Source organism: Bufo bufo, chromosome 2 (assembly GCF_905171765.1).
Source record: "Bufo bufo chromosome 2, aBufBuf1.1, whole genome shotgun sequence".
Taxonomy (NCBI): Eukaryota; Metazoa; Chordata; class Amphibia; order Anura; family Bufonidae; genus Bufo; species Bufo bufo.
This window is the reverse complement of record NC_053390.1, coordinates 765,681,244-765,706,361: the sequence shown is the minus strand read 5'-3', so window position 1 is coordinate 765,706,361 and position 25,118 is coordinate 765,681,244. Positions and strand designations below refer to the sequence as shown.

Genomic DNA, 25,118 nt, shown 5'->3' with positions numbered 1-25,118 from the left:
GGATGAGGAGGTGGAGGATGAGGAGGAGGAGATGGAGGAGGAGGAACCATGTTCACAGCAGGGTGGCACCCAGACCAGCTCATGGCCATCACTGGTGCGTGGATGGGGGGATACAGAGGACACAGACGATACACCTCCCACAGAGGACAGCTTTTCGTTGCCTCTGGGCAGCCTGACACACATGAGCGATTACATGCTGCAGTGTCTTCGCAACGACCGCCGAGTTGCCCACATTCTAACTTGTGCTGATTACTGGGTGGTCACACTGCTGGATCCCCCTGCTGGATCCCCGTTACAAGGACAACGTACCGTCCTTAATTCCCTCACTGGAGCATGATCGTAAGATGCGCGAGTACAAGCGCATGCTTTTCCCACCTGACAGCGGGGGCACAGTGGAAGCACAAGGCGAAGGCAGAAGATGAGGAAGAGGTCGCCAACGCAGCTGGAGCATCGCCAGCACCTCAGAAGGCAGGGTTATCATGGCCAAAATGTGAAAAAGCTTTGTCAGCACGCCACAACAACCAGCACCACCAGCTGATATGGAACGTCTTAGCAGGAGGCAGCATTTCACCAACATGGTGGAGCAGTATGTGTGCACAAGCCTACACGTACTGAATGACGGGTCTGCCCCCTTCAACTTCTGGGTCTCCAAATTGGGCACATGGCCTGAGCTTACCCTTTACGCCTTGGAGGTTCTGGACTGCCGCAGCCAGTGTATTATCTGAACGCGTGTTTAGCACGGCAGGGGGCGTCATCACAGACAAGCGCAGCCGCCTGTCCACAGCCAATGTGGACAAGCTCACGTTCATTAAAATGAACCAGGCACGGATCCCTCAGGACTTGTCTGTACCTTGTGCAGAATAGACATGTTTACCGGCACTAAGCAGCCATTGTACTGCAGCGCAATTTCTCATCTTTGTATTTTGGATATTTCACACTCTTTTGGAGTGTACCTTAATTTTACTAAATTAAATTAAAACTAAAAATCTGTGTTGGCTATCTCGTCCTCCTCCACCGCTGCTTCCACCTACTCCGCTACGTCCACCGCCTCCTCAAACTCCTACTCCATATGGAACGCCACCTCATAAATCCATTTTTATTTTTTTATTTTTTTTATTTCATATCATTTCACTACTTTGTTATTTACATTTTAGGGTGAAATTCACCAATTTTGGTGTGTATAGTACCACTGCTATACCTAGTGGAATGGTAAAAAAAAATACAAAAATTGTCAGTTACATTTTCTGGCGAAATAAATTTTTTTGGGTGTATAGTACCACTGCTATACCTAGTAGACAGGTTAAAAAAAAATTGTCAGTTATATATTCTGGTGAAATTCACCAATTTTTGGGTGTGATGTACCACTCCTATACCTAGTAGACCGGAAAAAAAAAATTGTCAGTTACATTCTATGGTCAAATTCACCAATTTTTGGGTGTAATATACCCCTCCTCTACCTAGTTGACAGCCTAATAAATTTCAATACTTTTTCTGTTACATTCTTGGGTTGACTATTTTAGAAGTGAATAAACACCTGCTATGCATAGGTGACAGGGAATAGAATTTAATAAATTATTCAGTAATTAATGCGCGCCACATCCTTTCATTCAATGCTTAAACTTTGAAAAGTTGTCACACTTTTATGCTTTAATAATTTCTCCCATATTTCAACTCTAATTTTAAATTTGAAAAAATCAATCCTCCCTTGGATGTGGTCTCTCTTTATCACGCTCCCTCTCTGGCCAGGAACCTTGATTCCCCGCCACCCGTGATCACCATGGTAGGCGCATAAAAGAACATCGAAAGTTGATAGAGCAGATATCAAATTGGATCTTGAACATCACGGGGACGTGCGAAATGGTGGGGCAGTAAGTGTGCACACGCCTACACGAACTGACTGACAGGGGTCAGCCCCTGCAACTTCTGGGTCTCCAAATTGGGCACATGGTCTGAGCTTGCCCTTTACCCCTTGGAGGTGCTGGCCTGCCCTGCAGCCAGTGTATTGTCTGAACGTGTGTTTAGCACGACTGGAGGGGGTTATCACAGGTTATATTTCCCAATGTTTTGGGGTGTACTCTAATTTTAAAAATAAAATTTTAAACAAAAAACCAGTGTAGGCTACCTCCTCCTCCACCGCCGTTTCCACCTACACCGCCACATCCACCGCCTCCTCAACCTCCCACTCCATATGGACCTGGTCCTCCTAGATCAAGATTATTATTTTTTATTTTTACGTATTTTATGTTATTTAAAATCATTTCCCTATCCACATTTGTTTGCAGAGCACTTGCCATGCTCTTAACCACATTTTGATGCCATTTGCAGCCCTCTAGCCCTTTCCATGACATTTTTACAGCCATTTTAGTACTCAAAAGTTCGGGTCCTCATTGACTTCAATGGGGTTCGGGGTCAAGTTCGGGTCCCGAACTCGAACTTTTTTCCGAAGTTCGGCCGAACCCGTCGAACACGAACATCCAGGTGTCCGCTCAACTCTACTCACGGTGATATAGACTCCACTCCACTTTTTGTATCTTATCTTGCTATTGATAACGCCTGACATGTTGTTTCTCATTTCTGATTGGAGACAGTCTGCTATATCAATGTGGGTTTTATACACCTTGCTCTTGTCATGAGTGAGGATTCTAATGTTTTAATCCGAAAAGCTTATATAAACGTTTTTATTGGGAAGCTAAAAAGTTTTTATTGTTTGCTAAAAAATGTAAAGATGCTGAAATACCTGAAAAATGTAAAGATGCTAAAAAATAGATAATCTCTATTTAGGTAAAACAGAATATTACCAAAGCTGTGATGGCTATGAAGAAGGAAATGCAGATCCGGTTATCAAAGCTTCATGATACCAGGTATGGTGCTATGTCCAATGTGTATTTCTACATTCATTATCTTGTTTTGTTAGATTTTACACTTGAGTATAAGGTTTCCTTTTTAACTGACTAAATGCCAGTGACTGAACTGGTGTGTAAACTATTCCAAGACTGGAAAGTTACTTCCATTGGGCTGGGCACATTGTAGAATTCATCCAATCAAACTGTTTTAGGTCCAGCACTGAGGCTCTATCTCTATCACTTCTGGTCTCCACTAGACCGGAAATGTGATGTCCCATCAACATACACGTCACCACTAAAAGCCAATCAATGGCTTCAGTGGTCACGTGGCATTGGTAAACGACTGCATGAAATAAATAAGAAAAAAAAGATACCATGCGGAATGGAGGCAACCCAAGAATCACAACATATCCAGTAGTGTTGGATTTTTGCAATTCTGGGGTCACAGTTATGGCACACGTGTGAGTTGGGCTCTGACCCTATTCTTTTCTATGGCCGCCCTGCTATACTGCGATTCTTGAGTGTGTGACGCCCAAAATCGCCATCTAGCCAAACCCTTATACACATAGCTTTGTGTTTTAACTTAACCCCTTAATGAACAGCCTAGTACACACAGAGGTTTTTTCCCTACAGAGTGCAGTTATGCTAGCAAACAATGCCACGGATATGTAAGGCTTTTATTTTAGGTAATTGCATATGTTTTATCAAGCACTAACGTACCATGATTTAGGCTTGTTTCACATATGCGTGAAACAGATCCGGCAGGCTGTTCCTACCGGGGACAGCCTATCGGGTCCATCCCTGCTAGGCACAACCGTGTGCTGCGGGAATTTGCGGCATTTGTTCGGCCGCTCCTTGGCATATTTTCTGGGTTGCGCGCCAGATCTCTGTCAGCCCCCATTATAGTGAATGGAGTCAGACGGAATTCTGGCAGTGCACGGTTGTGCCCGGCAGAGACAGATCCAACAGGCTGTTTACAGTCGGAACAGCCTGCCGGATCTGTTTCACGCATATGTGAAACAAGCCTTAGACCGTCATATATTTATCATTTAATGTAAAATACTCTTGTTTCAGATGGAGGAGCTTTTGTAGCCATTTAAAAACAAGAAACAAAACCCCAAAGCCATGGCAGGTTTTACTTTGTAAATTAAGGCAGTTCTACGAAAGTGAAAATACTCAGCAACCAGATGAATTATCAGCGCTGTTAAAGCTGGTGAGCAAAAAATTCTTATACAATTATTTACAATTTATTATGTAATTATCATTTATATATATATTTTTTTCTTATTTACAGATCACAGCTAATAATCCAAAGTAATATGGAATGTGAAATCGCTTCTCTCGATAAAAGAAATGGTGCATAATAAACACTTCCTATTACTGCTATCTTTTTACATAAAACACATACATTATATTGCGATGTAGGAACAGAGCGTGAATGGAATTGTTTCTGTAGCATGTTTATGTATTCCTGGAAACCCCAATAAGATAAAGGGGACAAACAGAAATTTCTGCAGTGGTATACTACATAAAAATACCACGAATAAACTAAACAAAGAAAGCAAGAAATTAAATTCCATTCCCCACACCAGAAATTTGCTATAATTATACACTTTGTTTTTTTTAATTACAATAGTTAAAATCCAAGCAAGGCCTAAAACAAAACAGAAACAGCCCAAGCTAATCAGCCTAAGCGTTAGTATTGTACAGTCATTGCCAAAAGTTTTGAAACTGTCACAAATTTTGGTTTTCACAAAGCTTGCATTAACTCTAAATTATCAAGAATGATCAGATGAATTTCAATTAATCGCAAAGTCATTCCTTGCAATGAAAATTCATTTATTCCCTAAAACCCCATTTCCACTGCGTTTCTGCCCTGTCACACAATGGACCTATTCGAGCAGATTATTGCTAAGGAGCGTTTGTACCGATAATCTGCCGGTGTAAAACTTGCTGCCGATTACTCAATGAACAAGCAAAATGCTCGTTCAACCAGTAATAGGATGGTTGGTGCGGACACCTAAATCATCATTTACCGGCAGCAGATCGAGTCGTCTAAACAGTCTCTGCTGCCAGCAAACAATGATTCTGTATGAGGACGAGCGATGGCATTATCACTGCATGTGAATGCAGCTTTGTCCTGCTTCCTTCCTGACATTTGTCAGCCTCATCTGTCAGTGTAAACGTTCCTTTACAACAACAAGGCAAATTATATCACTTTTGCTTATTGACTTAGGCTACTTTCACACTAGCGTTCAGAGCGGGTCCGTCTGATGTTTCATCAGACGGATCCGCTCCTATAATGCAGACGTTTGCATCCGTTCAGAACGGATCCGTCTGCATTATAACTTAGAAAAATTTCTAAGTGTGAAAGTAGCCTGGCACACATTATACACTGAAAGTCAATGGGGGACGGATCCGTTTGAAGATTGAGCCATATTGTGTCATCTTCAAACGGATCCGTCCCCATTGACTTACATTGTAAGTCTGGACGGATCTGCTTGCCTCCGCACGGCCAGGCGGACACCCGAACGCTGCAAGCAGCGTTTAGGTGTCCGCTTGCTGAGCGGAGCGGAGGCTGAACGCCGCCAGACTGATGCATTCTGAGTGGATCCGCGTCCACTCAGAATGCATTAGGGCTGGACGGATGCGTTCGGGGACGCTTGTGAGCCCCTTCAAACGGAGCTCACAAGCGGAGCCCGGAACGCTAGTGTGAAAGTAGTCTAAGAGGAGCAGACTAGTTTCTTTCAAAGGGTGGTGGTGCTTGAAATCATTGGGGGAAATTTATCATTCCCCCCACGCTACTTTTCTGGCGTAATAAAAGTTGCAAACACGTGTTTGTGACTTTTTTTTTTAAACATAACTGCGACAATAGTTGCGTTTCTATGCTGCCCTCACTACTTTCCCTAGAAGGGGGCATGGTGAAGTTAGGGAAGATGCTGGGCCAGTGGGCCTGACACATTTATCTTAAAGGGAATCTGTCACCAGTTTTATGCTCCTAGGTTCTAACTGCTCGAGCACATGCCAATGAGTCCCCATATTCATGAGTTCACGGCTCTCCCCACACCTGCCTCTGATTGTTAATCTTTTTCATATGAATCAGCCGCAGGTAGGTGAGAAAAGCCAGGAGCTCATCCATATGAGGACTCAATGGTATGCGCTCGGGCTGTTTAGCACAAGATTGTAAAACGCCGGTCTTAATAAATGTGCCCCTAGCCAGGAAAGGCTCTGATTGCATCCTTAGTTCTAAATACGTACCTACATGGAGCTATACAGAATCTACTAGATTTGTCACAATTCAGGGTTTGCTTTAATCATTTCAAGTATTAGGCCTTTCTGTTTTTTGAGCGTCTGGAACAAGAACATTCCCATTCTCTGACAGCAAACAGAGATCGTGAAAACAGTAAGAAATTGCAATGCAAAGTGTACTAGAAGGTTGAATAGTGTAAAATGATTAAGGCCCCTTTCACACGAGCGAGTATTCCGCGCGGATGCGATGCGGGAGGTGAACGCATTGCACCCGCACTGAATACCGACCCATTCATTTCTATGGGGCTGTGCACACGAGCGGTGATTTTCACGCATCACTTTTGCGTTGCGTGAAAATCGCAGCATGCTCCTCTTTGTGCGTTTTTCACGTAACGCAGGCCCCATAGAAATGAATGGGGTTGCGTGAAAATCGCAAGCATCCGCAAGCAAGTGCGGATGCGGTGCGATTTTCACGCACGGTTGCTAGGAGACGATCGGGATGGAGACCCGAACCTTATTATTTTCCCTTATAACATGGTTATAAGGGAAAATAATAGCATTCTGAATACAGAATGCTAAGTAAAACAGGGCTGGAGGGGTTAAAAAAAAATAAAAATCATTTAACTCACCTTAATCCACTTGCTCGCGATGCCCGGCATCTCCGTCTGACTCTTTTACTGTATAGGACCTGTGGAGAGCATTAACTATAGTTTAAGGACCTGGGATGACGTCACTCCGGTCATCACATGGTACATCACATGATCTTTTACCATGGTGATTCACCATGGTAAAAGATCATGGGACGTACCATGTGATGACCGGAGTGACGTCATCGAAGGTCCTTTAGCCAGGTCCTAAAGAAAAGAATACAGAAGCAGATGCCGGCTGCGCTATCAAGTGGATTAAGGTGAGTTAAATTATTTTTTATTTTTTTTAACCCCTCCAGTGCTATTTTACTTTTCATTCTGTATTCAGAATGCTATTATTTTCCCTTATAACCATGTTATAAGGGAAAATAATACAATCCACAGAACACCTAACCCAAGCCCGAACTTCTGTGAAGAAGTTCGGGTTTGGGTACCAAACACGCACGATTTTTCTCACGCGAGTGCAAAACGCATTACAATGTATTGCACTCGCGCGGAAAAATCGCGGGTGTTCCCGCAACGCACCCGCGCATTTTTCAGCAACGCCCGTGTGAAAGAGGCCTAAGGCTACTTTCACACTCGCGTTTGGTGCAGATCCGTCATGGATCTGCACAGACGGATCCGTTCAGATAATACAACCGTCTGCATCCTTTCAGAATGGATTCGTTTGTATTATCTTTAACATAGTCAAGACGGATCTGTCTTGAACACCATGGAAAGTCAATGGAGGACGGATCCATTTTCTATTGTGCCAGATTGTGTCATAGAAAACGGATCCGTCCCCATTGACTTACATTGTGTGCCAGGACGGATCCGTTTGGCTCAGTTTCGTCAGAAGGACACTGCAAGCAGCGTTTTGGTGTCCGCCTCCAGAGCGGAATGGAGACTGATCGGAGGCAAAGTGATGCATTCTGAGAGGATCCTTTTCTATTCAGAATGCATTAGGGTAAAACTGATCTGTTTTGTACCACTTGTGAGAGCCCTGAACGGATCTCAGAAACGGAAAGCCAAAACGCCAGTGTGAAAGTAGCCTAAGTTCTTCCATAAATCTTTAATGCCATGACGATATATACTTCTTTTATATCATACTCCCATCTTGATATAGATTATATTCATATGCATTAAAGGGGTATTCCGGTAAAGTAACTAAATTTTGGAAAAACTTCATTAAGGCTGCAAGCTGAGACCCATCCAGAACCCATACCTATACATATAACCAGAGCTTAAATTTACCTTGCAATCCATTTGTTTAGCTCCTGTGTGAGCCTGCAACACACAGAGTTTCATGGCGCCTGATCTTCCCTCATAAAACTACAATCCCCACAATCCCTAGCTTTCCTGCTGTCAGTGTTGCTGTTTATGGATTGGCTGCCTGATATACAGTCTGGATATATAGAGAGATCCGGCAGCACTACTATGCCCAAAAGACAATTGGGAAAACCATAAACAATATCTTACTTGCGGTAGTGATGGTGCAGGCAGATCAAGATCCTGGCAATTGATCCCAACATCAAAGAATATACAAAAATCTGCAGCACTCATCAGTTGTAGCAAATAGTTGGTTTATTCCATAAAAAAAAAACAGCAGGTGAATGCGAGGTTTCGACCATCCTCGGTCTTTCTCAAGCAATACAGTGAATACAAAACATGTGTCTTATATAGTGCCCAATACATGGGGTAAACCCTCCCCCAGGTGAATCAATACATCCTCATTAGTACATAGTAGTAATACGTCATCACACGTAATCATCAATAACAACTTTCCGGTGTATTGTGTAATCCATTAAGTTACCTCTCCTACAGGAATAGTGTCCACAGGGCCTCATTCCCTCTCCGCAAATTCTTCTAAGACGAACCACGTTCAGCGTCCCGGAAGCTATGGTGCGCATGCGTCCCCCAGTCATCATCCAACCAATGAGAAAAATTCGTCAACTGACGTCACCTGTTGTCAATAACGCAGGAGCAGTTTCTGCTCCACAGCATTGTAGTACGTCCACCTCGTCTCTTATCAATGACGTGGTTCTCGTCATGGAGACGCGGTTGTCAACACAAATATTCATGTGACGCACGCGTCACCCGACTCCTCCCCACGTCATTGTTCAATAGGTTCTCGGACATGTCCTCATGGGTGCAAGTCCCTCCTCCTTAGGTCAAAACACCTCCGATATTCCACTTGGGGTGATCTCTGGACTAAGTTCATCCAAAAGTCCCCATATTCACTAACTGTTCAATATGGTTTTTCCAGAGTGATCGCTGTTTTCCTTCAGCTATACACCCCTCTGAAGATATCATATCCCAAACATACCGACCCTTCAGGTAAACCCCGTCCCATCCATATTACATGTTGGGGCAGGTGTCTCCTAATAGGAATTCAATTCAGGTCGTTCAGAGTGTCATGAGGGCCAGTCATGTTTAGTGACAATAGCCCCCGTGGCACTCCACGTCCATCCATACATACACTATATTTGTCTTTTTTAGAGGTGATAGACCAGGGATAGGACCTACCCCCCATTTCGGACATGCCCGTCGACCATAAATACTGGACAGATGACTGTATAACATTGGGGACATCGACATTCAAGATTGCGGAACAGGGAGAGACCCCAGTGAGAGATAATGAAGTAAAATTCAGTGTTGGTGAACAATAGTGAACAATAGTGATTAATTAATTAAAATCATCACAACATAGTTGGGCACATACTTAAGTTACAAAAATAATAAATAAAGGTCCAGTCTACATTTAGGAGGAAGAGATACACAGAATCCCTTATAGGAAGACCCTAGATTGAAATCTCTATTAAGTCCCCTAGGTTCACGCGTATCAAGCCTGTAAACCCATTTTAACTCTAATTGTTTAAGGAGGGTCTCTCGATCTCCCCCCCTCCGTAATGATGGTATCCCATCTATAACCTGAAACCGAAGTTGCGACAAGTTATGTCCCATTTTGTTAAAATGTTCTGGTACTGGGAGATCCAAAGCTTTTTTTCTAATCTTAGACTTGTGTTGTGTGATCCTCTTTTTTATCTCCTGTGTGGTCTCTCCCACATAGAGGAGCCCACACGGACATTGAAGAGTGTAGATGACATAGGATGAACTACAGGTATAAAACTGTTTGATTTTATATTTTTTTATATACAGTCTGGTCACGCCCCCTCTACTCAGTAATCACCAGCACACTGACACTCCCAGACATTTAGCTAGAGAACACACTGAGCATGCTCGACCTTGCAAAGGCTCAGAACTCCAGGTCAATGCCATGGTAATGTACGTATGAGGAAACACAGTGGATAGCAGAGGAAGAAAACTACTTTAATAACTACTGAACGGTAAATATGTGAAATTTACATTATATTAGGTAATTATTGATGATGAATTAGTCTAAAACATAAGTTATAAGTTAACCGGAATACCCCTTTAAGTGACCTGTGTGATAACAAATACAAGTCTAGCATTCACATTATTCCATGTATTTTATATGCTGTATATGATTGTATCTTTTGTCCTCTTTTTTGTTCTCTCTGTGTTTTATAATTTGACCTGAAAATATAATGCTTTGGTGGTTATGGCTGTGTTATAAAATGTGTCATTTTAATGCAAATACTTTAGAAAAAAATTAAATAAAGAAAGCTGTACTTCTAGCGCCCTCTGCTGGAAGGCAGAGATCATATAATTGACTATCATTTATTAGTGAAGAGCATATGTAACACCCCAGAGTTGTGTTACTACATGCCTCTACCCCGCTACTATCTCCTAAGAGCTTTCTACTGTCATCAGATGTGATTTTGCTTATGTCCTCCAGAAATGTGCATATAAATACATGTTAAATGCAATTGTTCATGTAATCTGCCTGGTTACCAGTAGGTGGCAGCAACACATTGGCAAGTACAAGTCACAGTTTAGTGTATCTGAGCTGGAATGGATTATTCAAGCTCAGCTCCCCCTCTGTGGAGAAGTGGGCAGTTCCCACATCCTGCAGCATGGGTGGAGAAGGAAGTTAGAGTGAGTGTAGCCCACCCCCTGCTAGGGTTAGGGTTTGTGTGTCAGGAGTTCCCCTGTATAGGGAAGACAGCAAGGACCTAGTCTCAGCTGAGACTTGGCCATATACCCAGTCTGAGCACCTTCAGCTCAGCTGGATGATTAAAGCAGAAAATTACAGACAAACTCCAGAGTTCCAGGAAGAAAGCATCCCCTGAGAATCCATCTGAGAGATAAGTCCAGAGACTTAGGAGAAGCTATTCCCTCCTCAGCTAGTCTGTCCCCCACACAGCAGAGGTCACATTTAAAGCAGAAGCACTCATACCTGCCAATCATTGCCAAAACCTGCTGGGACCAAGAAACCAAAGCTGTATACTGCTTGGATAAAAGTTATTTTAAGTAAAGCAATTTTTAAACTTCATCTAAAGGTCTGGACTTCATTTATTCTGCAAAATTACTCTATAACTCCTACTATCACTACACTCAAATTTATTGCAAGTGAGCCAGGAGCCAGGAGTCCAGCCGTACCCTGGTAGTAGACACTGTGACTCAATTATCACTATCCTACAGAGATATTATAGGTAGGGTTGAGCGAACCCGAACTGTAAAGTTCAGGTTCGTACCGAACTTTAGGATTTTTAGACCCCCGGATCCGAACCCGAACATTTCAGTAAAAGTTTGGGTTCGGGTTCAGTGTTTGGCGATTTCTTGGCGCTTTTTGAAAGGCTGCAGAGCAGCCAATCAACAAGCGTTTAACTGTGTGACTGTCACGACCGCTATCCCAGCAGCAGTCGTGTCGCACCAGACGGAGGGGAAGGGGGACCCTTATCTACGGATGGGAAATAGAATGGCCACCCCTGACTAACCCTAAGCTGGCACCTGTCTGCCCTGATACCCTAGACGGGGTGTGAACCCGTGCGGCGAGCAGGATGCCTAAACCCACAGTCGCCCTAACAAGTCTGGACTGGGGAAAGGCCGATGGGAGCGCTAGGTCACCATCACTCACGTCTAGGAAAACAACAGGGGAAGACAGCAACAAACAAACAACAGCAGAGATAGACTTATCCAGTCACGAGCAGAGAAGGCGATCCCAAACACGACAGTCCACGCCGGACAAGAGCTCCACAGCAACACCATCAAACAATCTCCTTCCAAGGTCAGAGTAGCACTGGAAGTAAGGACTATATCTGGCAATGACTGCAAGTGAAACTGAAACTAATATAGTAGCTGGGAGTGGCAGACAGGACTCACCTGAGAAGGATGCCTACAAACTCCCAGTCAGGACAAAAAGGTTCACAAGGCAAAACCCAGATGACATACCCTGAACCACGGAGCAAACTCACAAGCTATCGCGAGTAGCAAGTCGCTGCGACCTTCTCCTCCCAGACCTGTCTGGATCAGTCACAGTCGTGACAGTGACCTTAGAAGCCATCACAGCCAGGCCTACTAATGGCATGGCTGTGTCTGGCCAGTGCAGCATGTGACCCAGGCTCTATATAAGCTGGAGTCACGTACCGCTGCACGTCACTCTGCTGTGCCTAGTGTAGGGAGAGGATGCTGCTGTGATGGAGAGAATAGGACAGAATCTGTTATCAGAAATCCAACTGAACTCAGCGATCTACATCGATTTAGTTGTGTGGGTGCAGTGCACAATCTTTTTACCCTGCCCTGAGCCCAGTGACAGAGAAAAATAACTTTTATCCGTTTGTTAGTTAGGTGGGCGGCGGCGGCCATTTTATGCAAGCTCAGTGCACCAGCACTGCATCTGTGCTTTGTGACATTCAAATCCAAGCTTGAAATACTGCACTAATAATCCCTTTTTTGGCAATATCCAACATCTGGTGCCTTTGCAGGATTAGTCAGTGTGCAATTTTAGCTAGAAATACAGCCATAATTTTCTGGGTTTCTAAAAACACAATTTCTTTGGCAAAATACACAATTGTACAGCCCTTGCTGCATCTGCATGTGTGAAATTCAAGCGTTATATACAGCTTTCATATTCTGTTAGTAAAAAACACACCCTTTTTTTTGCAAAATACCTAATATTGCAGCCCTTGCTGCATCTGTGATTGTTAAAAACAAGATTAAAAAGTTCAATAATTTTCTGGCTTTGAAAAAACACCCATTTTTGGCAATAAACTTCATTTTGGGCCTCTGCCTCATTAGTCAGTGTGCAATTTAAGCTAGAAATACAGCCATAATTTCCTGGGTTTTTAAAAACACCCTTTTTTGGCAAAATACACAATTTTACAGCCCTTGCTGAATCTGCACGTGTGAAATTCAAGCGTTATATACTGCTGTCATATTCTGTTATTAAAAAAAAAAACATTTTGGACAAAAAACTTAATTTTGCTGCATATGTCATTGTGAGATACACCCTTTAGATACTGTGGTTCCCGCCATCCAAGTCTCTTGCCTCATCGATAGGTCTGGACTTGGAGGGCAGGCAAAGGAAGAGGCTGGGGAGGAGTAAAGTGAAAAGAAGGCAGAGCAGCCTGGGCACTTACACACTGAACGCCGCCCCTAGGCACTTGCGAGTGCTCATTTGCACATGAATGAAACTTCGTTTTTCCTGCTTGTGCAAGTCTGAAGAAAAGAACAAAGGTACCGTTACAATCCTGTGTAGGTGTGCTACAGAGCCATGTAAGCACTGTATATGGCCATATGGAGGTGACAGACTCCCTTTTATTGCGGCCTAGCTTGCATCTGTACGTGTGAGATACACCCTTTACATACTGTGGTTCTATTCTGCTATTAATAAAACAACCAATTTGGGCAAAAATCTTTAATTGCGGCCTAATCTGCATTTGTACATGTGAGATATACACTTAAGATACTGTGGTTCTATTCTGTTATTAGAAAAACAACAATTTTGGGCAAAAAACTTAAATTGCGTCCTAGTCTGGATCTGTACGTGTGAGATACACCCTTTACATACTGTCGTTTTATTCTGCTATTAGAAAAGCACTCATTTTGTGCAAAAATCCTTAATTACGGCCTAGTCTGGATCTGTACGTGTGAGATACACACTTTAGATACTGTGGTTCCATTCTGTTATTTCAAAAACAGCCATTTTGGGCAAAAAACTTAAATTGCGGCCTAGTCTGGATCTGTACGTGTGAGATACACACTTTTGATACTGTGGTTCTATTATGCTATTAATAAAACACCCTTTTTTGGCAAAATACTTAATATTGCAGCCCTTGCTGCATCTGTGATTGTTAAAAACAAGTTTTAAAAATTCAATGATTTTCTGGCTTAGAAAAAACACCAATTTTTGGCAATAACCTTAATTTTAGGCCTCTGCCGCATTAGTCAGTGTACAATTTAAGCTACAAATACAGCTATAATTTTCTGGGTTTAAAAAAACATCCTTTTTGTGCAAAATACACAATTTTAAAGCCTTTGCTACATCTGCACGTGTGAAATTCAAGCGTTATATACTGCTGTCATATTCTGTTATTAAAACAAACACCCATTTTTGACAAAAAAACTTAGTTTTGCACCCTTTGCTGCATATGTCATTGTGAGATACACCCTTTAAATACTGTGGTTCTATTCTGCTATTAATAAAACACCAATTTTGGCCAAAAATCTTTAATTGCGGCCTAGTCTGGATCTGTACGTGTTAGATACACCCTTTACATACTGTGTTTCTATTCTGCCATTAATAAAACACCAATTTTGGGCAAAAATCTTTAATTGCGGCCTAGTCTGGATCTGTACATGTGAGATACATCCTTTACATACTGTCATTCTATTCTGCTATTAGAAAAACACTAATTTTGGGCAAAAATCTTTAATTGCGGCCTAGTTTGCATCTGTACGTGTGAGATACACACTTTAGATACTGTGGTTCTATTCTGTTATTTGAAAAACAGCCATTTTGGGAAAAAAAACTTAAATTGCAGCCTAGTCTGGATCTGTATGTGTGAGATGCAACCTTTACATACTGTGGTTCTATTCTGCTATTAATAAAACACCCATTTTGTGCAAAAATCTTTAATTGCAGCCTAGTCTGGATCTGTACGTGTGAGATACACCCTTTACATACTGTGGTTCTATTCTGCTATTAATAAAACACCCATTTAGGGCAAGATCCAAAATTTGAGAAATATGAGGAGAGCGTCAAATAAGGAATGTGGCCCAGGTCGTGTGGCTGCTGGTGGAGCTCCTGTTGCAGGGAGAGGATGTGGTCGATCTGTGCCAGCTACACGCACAAGTGAAACCCCTTCCTCAGGTGCGAGTAGGCGACAGAACCTGCAGCGGTATTTGGTCGGGCCTAATGCTGCTCTACGAACGGTGAGGCCAAAACAAGTACAGGCGATAGTAGATTGGGTTTCTGACAGTGCCTCCAGTTCCTTCACATTGTCTCCCACCCAGTCTCCTGCTGAAATATCAGAGTTGGCACCTGCAGCCGATGTCCATCTTTCTTTCACCTCACCCCCTTGCAAATCAGCCAAGCAGTCTGAGCCCCAAGTCATGCAGCAGTCTCTTCTGCTTTTTGATGACTCTGTTAGCAGGGTTTCCCAGGGCCATCCACCTATCCCTGCCCCAGAAGTGGAAGAGATTGAGTGCACCGATGCCCAACCACTTATGTTTCAAGATGAGTACATGGGAGGACCACCGCCGCACGTCTCGGATGATGACGAAACACAGGTGCCAACTGCTGTGGCTTTCGAAAGTGTGCAGACCAACAAGGGCAGGGGTGAAGACTGGGTGGAAGATGATGTGGAGGACGATGAGGTCCTCAACCCCACATGGAATCAAGGTCATGTGAGTGACCTGTGTAGTTCGGAGGAAGAGGCGGTGGTCGCACAGAGCCACCAGCACAGCAGAAGAGGGAGCAGGGTGCAAAAGCGGAGCGGCCGTCCCCTAGACAGTACGCCTGCTACTGCCCACCGCACCAAGGGACCGAGCACACCAAAGCCAGCTCCAAGGAGTTCCCTGGCGTGGCAGTTCTTCAGACAAAGTGCTGACGACAAGACACGAGTGGTTTGCACGCTGTGCAATCAGAGCCTGAAGCGAGGTATAAACGTTCTCAACCTGAGCACAACCTGCATGACCAGGCATTTAAGTGCAAAGCACGAGCTGCAGTGGAGTAGACACCTGGCTCCTCCTGCTTCCTCTTCTGCTGCAGTCTCGGCCTCTTCATCCACCTCTGGAGTGACAGTGCCACCTGCCACCCCGCAAACAGAGGATCTGCCAGCAACACCACCATCTGGGTCACCAAGCATCTCCACAATGTCCCATGGAAGCATTCAGCTCTCCATATCCCAAACGCTGAAGCGGAAGAGGAAGTACCCCCCTACGCAACTGCGATCCCTGTCCCTGAATGCCAGAATTTCAAAATGACTGGCCTTTGAAATGCTGTCATTCCGTCTGGTGGAGACGGAGAGTTTTAAAGGCCTTATGGCAGTGGCTGTCCCACAGTACGTCGTGCCCAGCCGTCACTACTTTTCCAGGCGAGCCATCCCTTTCCTGCACAACCAAGTGGGGGACAAAATCAGGTGTGCACTGCGCAATGCCATTTGTGGCAAGGTGCACCTCACTACGGATAAGTGGACCAGTAAGCACGGTTAGGGCCGTTACATCTCCATAACAGCACACTGGGTAAATGCAGTGGTGGCTGGGCCTGAGGCAGATAGCAGTTTGGCGCATGTCCTTCCACTACCGAGGATTGCAGGGCGCTTCAGTTTGCCTCCTGTTGCTTCCTCCTCCTACTCCGCTTCCTCATCCTCTACCGCCTCCTCATCCGGTCAGCGTAACACATTCACCACCAACTTCAGCACAGCCAGGGGTAAACGACAGCAGGCAGTTTTAAAACTTATCAGTTTGGGGGACAAACCCCACACTGCGCAGGAGCTGTGGACGGGCCTTGAACAACAGAACGATGAGTGGTTGGTGCCAGTGAGCCTCAAGCCCGGCCTGGTGGTGTGCGATAATGGGCGAAATCTTGTAGCAGCTCTGGGACTAGCAGGTTTGACGCACATCCCTTGCCTGGCGCATGTGCTGAATTTGGTGGTGCAGAGATTCCTTAAAAATTACCCCGATATGTCAGAACTGCTGCATAAAGTGCGGGCCATCTGTGCGCGCTTTCGGCGTTCTCACCCTGCTGCTGCTCGCCTGTCAGCGCTGCAGCGCAACTTTGGCCTTCCCGCTCACCGCCTCAAATGCGACGTTCCCACAAGGTGGAACTCCACCTTGCAGCAGGCGATAGTGGAGTTTCAGCTGCAGCACGCACGGGTGAGTCGCTCTGCGGAACAGCACCACTTCACCACCAAAGACTGGGCCTCCATGCTAGACCTGTGTTCCTTGTTGCGCTGTTTCGAGTACTCCACCAACATGGCCAGTGCCGATAACACCGTTCTTAGCGTTACTATTCCACTCTATGCCTCCTTGAAAAAACGCTGCTTGGGATGGTGGAAGAGGATGTGGCACAGGAGGAGGAGGAGGAGGAACAGGGATCATTTCGTAGGGTTTCTGGCCAGTCATTCACAAGTGGCTCAGAGGGTGGGTTCCTGAACCCATAAACGCCAGGTACACAATTGTCCAGCCAGGGCACAGTTTTTGAGGATGACGAGGTGGAGGATGAGGAGATAGAGGAGGAGGAACCTTGTTCACAGCAGGGTGGCACCCAGACCAGCTCATGGCCATCACTGGTGCTTGGCTGGGGGGATACAGAGGACACAGACGATACACCTCCCACAGAGGACAGCTTTTCGTTGCCTCTGGGAAGCCTGGCACACATGAGAGATAACATGCTGCAGTGTCTCCGCAACGACTGCAGAGTTGCCCACATTCTAACTTGTGCTGATTACTGGGTGGTCACGCTGCTGGATCCCCGTTACAAGGACAACGTACCATCCTTAATTCCCTCACTGGAGCATGATCGTAAGATGCGCGAGTACAAGCGCACGCTGGTAGACGCGCTGCTGGTGGCATTCCCACCTGACAGCGGGGGCACAGTGGAAGCACAAGGCGAAGGCAGAGGAGGAAGAGGTCGCCAACGCAGCTGGAGCACCGCCAGCACCTCAGAAGGCAGGGTTAGTATGGCCGAAATGTGGAAAAGCTTTGTCAGCACGCCACAACAACCAGCACCACCAGCTGATATGGACCATCTTAGCAGGAGGCAGCATTTCACCAACATGATGGAGCAGTATGTGTGCACACGCCTACACGTACTGAATGACGGGTCTGCCCCCTTCAACTTCTGGGTCTCCAAATTGGGCACATGGCCTGAGCTTGCCCTTTACGCCTTGGAGGTGCTGGCCTGCCCTGCAGCCAGTGTATTATCTGAATGTGTGTTTAGCACAACTGGGGGGGGGTTATCACAGGTTATATTTCCCAATGTTTTGGGGTGTACCCTAATTTAAAAAATAAATAAATATTTAAAACCAAAAAGCAGTGTAGGCTACCCCCTCCTCCTCCACCTACACCGCCACATCCATCGCCTCCTCAACCTCCTACTCCATATGGACCTCGTCCTCCTAGATCAAGATTATTATTTTTTATTTTTACGTATTTTATGTTATTTAAAGTCATTTCCCTATCCACTTTTGTTTGCAAAGCACTTGCCATGCTCTTAACCACATTTTGCTGGCATTTGCAGCCCTCTAGCCTTTTCCATGACATTTTTAGAGCTATTTTAGTGCTCAAAAGTTAGGGCCCCTATTGACTTCAATGGGGTTTGGGTTCGGGGTCAAGTACGGGTCCCAAACTCCAACTTTTTTGTGAAGTTCGGCCGAACCCGTCGAACCCGAACATCCAGGTGTCCGCTCAACTCTAATTATAGGCCATTACAGCACTCTGGCATTCCTAATCTGGGACGTGCGTTATAACGCCTTGGAAGGGCCCTGGGATAGTACCCTGCGCACGCTGCAATTGGCGTCACACACAAATACAGACTATTATCCACCTGACCCTGCCACTGCATTAATGTGGCTTCAGCGTACCCGTTCCGGGTCACTGCACATAATACTGGTTTGGCTTTGAGAGATCTGGGGTGGGGGTGGGGGGCTATTTCTCCTTATGGATAGTACCCTGTAGGCGTAAGTCTTAGGGGTCATGCAATCCTCTGGGAAAAAAGTTTTAGTTTTTTTATTTAAACTATACCTCTGACACCATCTGTTGGAAGGCAGCTATGCGATAATGGCTCATGCACACGACCAAAGCCCGGACGTGGCCGTATTGTGGCCCGCATACGGCGGGTCCGCAATACACGGGCACCGTCCGTGTGCATCCTGCATCATGGATCGCGAACCCATTCACTTAAATGGGTCCGCAATCCGGGAGAACGGAGGCACGAATCGGAAGCACTATGGATTGCTTCTGTGGGTTTACTGTACATGCCTCTGCACCGCAAAAAAGCAGCACATGCACTACTTTTTAGCGGTGCGGACCGTCGAATGCAGATTGCGGACCCCATTCAAGTGAATAGGTCCGCGATTCACATGCGGCTGCACCACGGTCGGTGCCCGTGCATTGCGGACAGCAATTTGCTGTCCGCAGAAAGGGCTCGGCCAGCACACGGTCGTGTATATGAGCCCTAAGTCAGTGTCCAGACTTTTTAAACAAGCCTTAAATCATAATTTAGGATTATAGCCAAATAAGGCTACTTTCACACTAGCCTTAATATTTTCCGGTATTGAGTTCCGTCATAGGTTCTCAATACCGATCAAAAAACAATTCCGTTTTGTCCCCATTCATTGTTAATGGGGACAAAAAGTAAATGAACAGAATGGAATTCCACCTTTCATTTTCCTAAGAAGCCGTGAAAAATAAAAGTTGGAATCTGATTGGTTGCTAAGGGCAACTAAGCCAGTTCTATTTTACACCAGTTTGATACATTTCTCCCAAAGAACTTTACTTAGCACTATGCTACTTCAGCTCCCAATACCTTTTCTTGGCAACACCAGGTTTTATTTTTTGATTTACATACGGGTAGCTGCATGAGGGGTTTATTTTTTGTGGGATAAGTTGTACTTTTTAATTCAGAATATGATGTAATGGGAAGCTGAAAAAAAAAAATTTGAAAAAAAATGTTTTTTTCTTTTCATCGCCATATTCTGCTCCCCATAACTTTTTTGGGTTGTAATAATTTTTGGAGCGGACACCATGTTTAACTCCTCATTTTCACCTTAAAGGGAACCTGTTATGTGGATATTTGATTATAATCTAACTAATTATATAGAATCATTAACTACTAAAAAGTACCTTAGATGTATTCACTTACTGGTGTGACAGATGGTTACCTCATAATATACACACAAAGATGCCGCATGCCGCATGCTAATGAGCTGATTTGAGTCCAGCGTGATGTCATTGAGTCCAGCGTATATTTAATTCAGAGATATAGCCACTCCCCTGCCCACCTGCTGCTGATTCATATGGAAAAAAACTGTCAATCAGCAGCAGGTGGGCGGGGAGAGTCAGGAGCTCATGAATATTCAGGACTCATCATTATCAGCTGGAGCTTTTCAATACAAGATGTTGGCAGATTGACTGGGTCAATTAAAGAAAGTGACCCAGCATTTTGCTAAGAGAATCAGTCACTTATTTATGTTGCCCTTAGTTAGGACACCATAAAACTGGCGACAGGTTCCCTTTAAGGCCCAGGCCATTTTTTTCAAATCTGACCAGTGTCACTTTATGTGTGAATAACGCTTTTACTTATCCAAGCCATTCTGAGATATATTTTTTTCGTCACATATTGTACTTCATGACATTGGTAAAATAGAGTAAAAAAAAAATCATTTTTATTTATAAAAAAAATACCAAATTTACCAAAAATTTTGAAAAATTAGCACTTTTCCAAATTTCAATTTCTCTACTTTTATAATAGATAGTAATACCTCCAAAAATAGTTATTATTTTACATTCCCCATATGTCTACTTCATGTTTGGATCATTTTGGGAATGATATTAAATTTTTTGGGGATGTTACAAGGCTTAGAAGTTTAGAAGCAATTAATTAAATAACGCACTTTTTAAGGACCAGTTCAGGTCGGAAGTCATTTGTGAGGCTTACATAATAGAAACCATCCAAAAATGACGCCATTGTAGAAACTACACCCATCAAGGTATTCAAAACTGATGTTACAAACATCGTTAACCCTTTAGGTGTTCCACAGGAGTTAATGGCAAATGGAGATAAAATTTCAGAATTTTGATTTTTTTGGCAAATTTTCCATTTAAATCCATTTTTTCCAGTAACAAAGCAAGGGTTGACAGCCAAATAAAACTCAATATTTATTGCGCCTATTCTGTAGTTTGCAGAAACACCCCATATGTGTCCGTAAACTACTGTACAGGCACACGGTAGGGCATAGAGGGAAAGGTGCGCCGTGTGGTTTTTGGAAGGCAGATTTTGCTGGACTGGTTTATTTACACCATGTCCCATTTGAAGCCCACCTGATGCACCCCTAGAGTAGAAACTCAATAAAAGTGACCTAATCTAAGAAACTAAACCCCTCAAGGTATTCAAAAACTGATTTTACAAACGTCGTTAACCCTTTAGGTGTTCCACAAGAGTTATTGGCAAATGGAGATGAAATTTAAGAATTTTAATTTTTTGGCTAATTTTCAGTTTTAATCAATTTTCCCAGTAACAAAGCAAGGGTTAACAGCCAAATAAAACTCAATATTTATTGCGCCGATTCTGTAGTTTGCAGAAACACCCCATATGTGGCCGTAAACTACTGTACGGGCACACGGTAGGGCGTAGAGGGAAACGTGCGCCGTGTGGTTTTTGGAAGGCAGATTTTGCTGGACTGGTTTATTTACACTATGTCCCATTTTAAGCCCCCCTGATGCACCCGTAGAGTAGAAACTCCATAAAAGTGACCCCATCTAAGAAACGACACCCCTCAAGGTATTCAAAACTGATTTTACAAATGTCGTTAACCCTTTAGGTGTTCCACAAGAGTTATTGGCAAATGGAGATGAAATTTAAGAATTTAAATTTTTGGGCAAATTTTCCATTTTAATCCATTTTTCCAGTAACAAAGCAAGGGTTAACAGCCAAACAAAACTCAATATTTATTGCCCCGATTCTGTAGTTTGCAGAAACACCCCATATGTGACCGTAAACTACTGTACGGGCACACGGTAGGGGGAAAGGTGCCCCGTGTGGTTTTTGGAAGGCAGATTTTGCTGGACTGGTTTATTTACACCATGTCCATTTGAATCCCCCTGATGCACCCCAAGAGTAGAAACTCCATAAAAGTGACCCCATTTTGGAAACTACGGGATAAGGTGGCAGTTTTGTTGGGGCTATTTTTAGGGTACACATGATTTTTGGTTGCTCTATATTACATTTTTGTGAGGCAAGGGTACCAAAAATAGAAATTCTGAAATTTCATGTCCATTTGCCATAAACTGTTGAGGAACTGTTGAGTTTGTAAAATCTGTTTTGAATACCTTGAGGGGTGTAGTTTCTTAGATGGGGTCACTTTTATAGGGTTTCTACTCTAGTGGTGCTTCAGGGGTTTCTCAAATGGGACATGGTGCCCAAAAAAAAGGCCATCAAAATCTGCCCTCCAGAAACCATACGGCGTTCCTTTCCTTCTGCGCCCTGACGTTTGGTCATACAGCAGTTTACGTTCACATATGGGGTGTTTCTGTAAACTGAAGAATCAGGTTAATAAATATTAATATTTGTTTGGCTGTTAACCCTTGCTTTGTTACTGGAAAAAAAAACGGTTTAAAATTGAAAATTTGCCAAAAAATAGCTGTTTTGGCCCTTTTTTTTTTTTGACCTTGTTCATCTGAGGGGTTAAGTCATGGGGTATTTTTATAGAGCAGATTCTTACGGACGCAGCGATACCTAATATGTCTACTTTTTTAAAATTTATTTAGGTTTTACACTATATTATCCTTTTATAAACAAAGAAAAAACAAACATTTTAGTATCTCCATAGTCTAAGAGTCATTTTTTTTTAGTTTTTAGCCGATTATCTTAGGTAGGGGCTAATTTTTTTCCGGGATGAGAGGACGGTTTTTTTGTCACTATTTTGGTGGGCATATAATTTTTGATCGCTTAGTATTACACTATTTGTGATGTAAGGTGACAAAAAAATGCCTTTTTGTTTTTACCGTTTTTTTTTTTTTTTTACCGTGTTCATCTGAGGGGTTAGGTCATGAGGTATTTTTATAGAGCAGATTCTTATGGACGCGGCGATACCTAATATGTCTACTTTTTTATTTTATTTTATTTTTACAAAATAATATTTTTGAAAAAAAAATGTTTTTTGTTTTAGTGTCTCAAGTCTGAGAACCATAGTTTTTTTTTTGATTGTCAGTGGCTAAATGGAATTGAAATTGGGGAAGGGGATTATAAGTTTAGTACTCCATGGAAGTGTGGTACTCCCTGAAGCAACCAATAATGCAGAGGCCCGGATGATCGGGGCACGTGTCACACTGAGTGGTGGTGTCCTTCCATATCCCTCTCCTGTGACACACTCTGCACCTTTTTTGGGTCCGTCCCTTCTTTCCAGTATGGGGGACCACACCTGGAAAGTGTTGGCCAGGGACGATCTGGGCGCCTCCAGTTCCCGAGGTACTCCGGCCTGCTATTTCCCGGTCAGAAAAGATCAGGGCCTTGAGGACTGCCTCATAGAACTGGAGGAATTTCCCTGTGTTGCCAGCGCTCCGGGACAGCACAAAAGAGTTGTACAAGGCAACCTGTACCAAGTAGACCGCAACTTTTTTGTACCATGCCCGGGTTTTGAGCATGGCATTATATGGCTTGAGGACTTGATAAGAGAGATCCACTCCTCCCATATACTGATTGTAATCGACGATACAATCAGGCTTGAGGACCGTTGCCGCGGTACCTCGCACAGGTACAGGGGTGATGCCGTTACAGTGAATTGTGGACAGTACAAGGACATCCCTCTTGTCCTTATATCTGACCAGCAACAGGTTTCCACTGGTAAGGGCACGGGTCTCACCCCTGGGGTGGGTAGGGAGGCTGCGTTGATTTTTCCGCACGGTCCCACAAGCGGACGTGGATCTGGCGGCGAGGGACTGGAACAAGGGGATACTAGTATAAAAGTTATCCATGTACAGGTAGTAACCCTTATCTAGCAGTGGGTGCATAAAGTCCCACACAAGTTTCCCGCTAACACCCAGAGTGGGGGGACATTCTGGGGGTTGAATACGAGAATCTCGCCCCTCGTACACATGAAAGGTACTCTCACAAAGTTTGTACAGCTTCACGCCATACCTCGCCCGCTTAGAGGGAACATACTGGCAGAAAAGGAGTCTCCCCTTGAAAGCAATGAGAGACTCATCAACCACGTCCTCCCTTCCAGGTACATAGGCCTGCAAAAATTTGGCCCCAAAGTGATTGATGATCGGCCTGATATTGTACAGGCGGTCATAGGCAGGATCACTTTGGGGGGGGGGACATGCTGCATTCTGCATAATTACTACACAACAAGGTCTGCAGCTAATATGGTCCTACGTGCCCGGAATACTCAATAATTCAAAATACAACAACAACCAAGAGAGTATATATAATTCCTTACATATAAAATGTTTATTTATTGGTAATTTTAAAAAGGTGTACAAAACACTGTCATGAACAACATATAGTATGAGTTTCCAAAATTTAAATACTACATCTATAGCGTCCAATTACTAGTACAATAAAACAACATGAGTCATGTATCAATATGAAAGGGGAAACACAATGTGCGTAACTAAATGTACTGCAGGATATTGTGATCCTTGCTGAGTTAAGGCGCACATGTGTCCGAATACCTGTCTGATTCAATATAAAGTGACTAATGCATGGAGATAGACAAAAAGTAAAGTCTGTGAATACCTGTGTGGTGACGATATAGACGAAGGTGCCGCTCCTAACGCGCATTTCGTCATCAATGACTTCCTCACTGATCAGCGGTGGGGTGTGCGATGCGCTAACAGTGGCCGGACGCTAAGAGTGCCGGCCACAGTCAGCGTACGCAGAAAATAAATAAATAAATGTGCCCCAAAAAAATGTGTGTGGGGGGGGCAGGGGGGCAAGCTTCAGCACCCCTGGGGAAGTCTAGGGCCACACAGCTATGCTGTGGACCCCAGACACCCGATTAGGGTGATGCAACAAAAAACTCTTTTTTTCCCCCCTTAACTTTCCCTGAATATCCCTGCCTAACCTAACCTGTACCTAACCTTTCCTAAATACCTTTTTGTGCCAGATAGCACTGTGGAGGGTCAGAAGGGGGGTGCTGGGCAGATACGGGGGTGCTGGCTCTGGAGATCGATGCAACACTCCTCTCTCCTCGCTCCCGGACACAGAAAGGAGGAGGAGAGGAGCACTGCAATAATTTAAACCTCCCGCCCGCCCTGCAGCCAATCAGAAACAATCCTGAGAGGTGATGTCACCATCACCTCTCAGGAT

The 25,118-nt window shown here is 44.1% G+C and overlaps 1 protein-coding gene across 3 annotated transcripts in view; it reads left to right on the top strand.

The window, feature by feature from the left end:
- LOC120990315 overlaps window positions 1-5,073 on the top strand; it is a 459,898-nt gene extending 454,825 nt beyond the window's left edge. For all 3 annotated transcript variants that reach the window (XM_040419046.1, XM_040419047.1, XM_040419045.1), the window contains 3 exons: window positions 2,782-2,861; window positions 3,918-4,056; window positions 4,138-5,073. In XM_040419046.1, the coding sequence (XP_040274980.1) occupies window positions 2,782-2,861; window positions 3,918-4,056; window positions 4,138-4,161 (243 nt within the window). In that variant the 3' untranslated portion in view covers window positions 4,162-5,073. The remainder of the gene's footprint in view (window positions 1-2,781; window positions 2,862-3,917; window positions 4,057-4,137) is intronic.
- The last annotated feature ends 20,045 nt before the right edge of the window (window positions 5,074-25,118 follow it).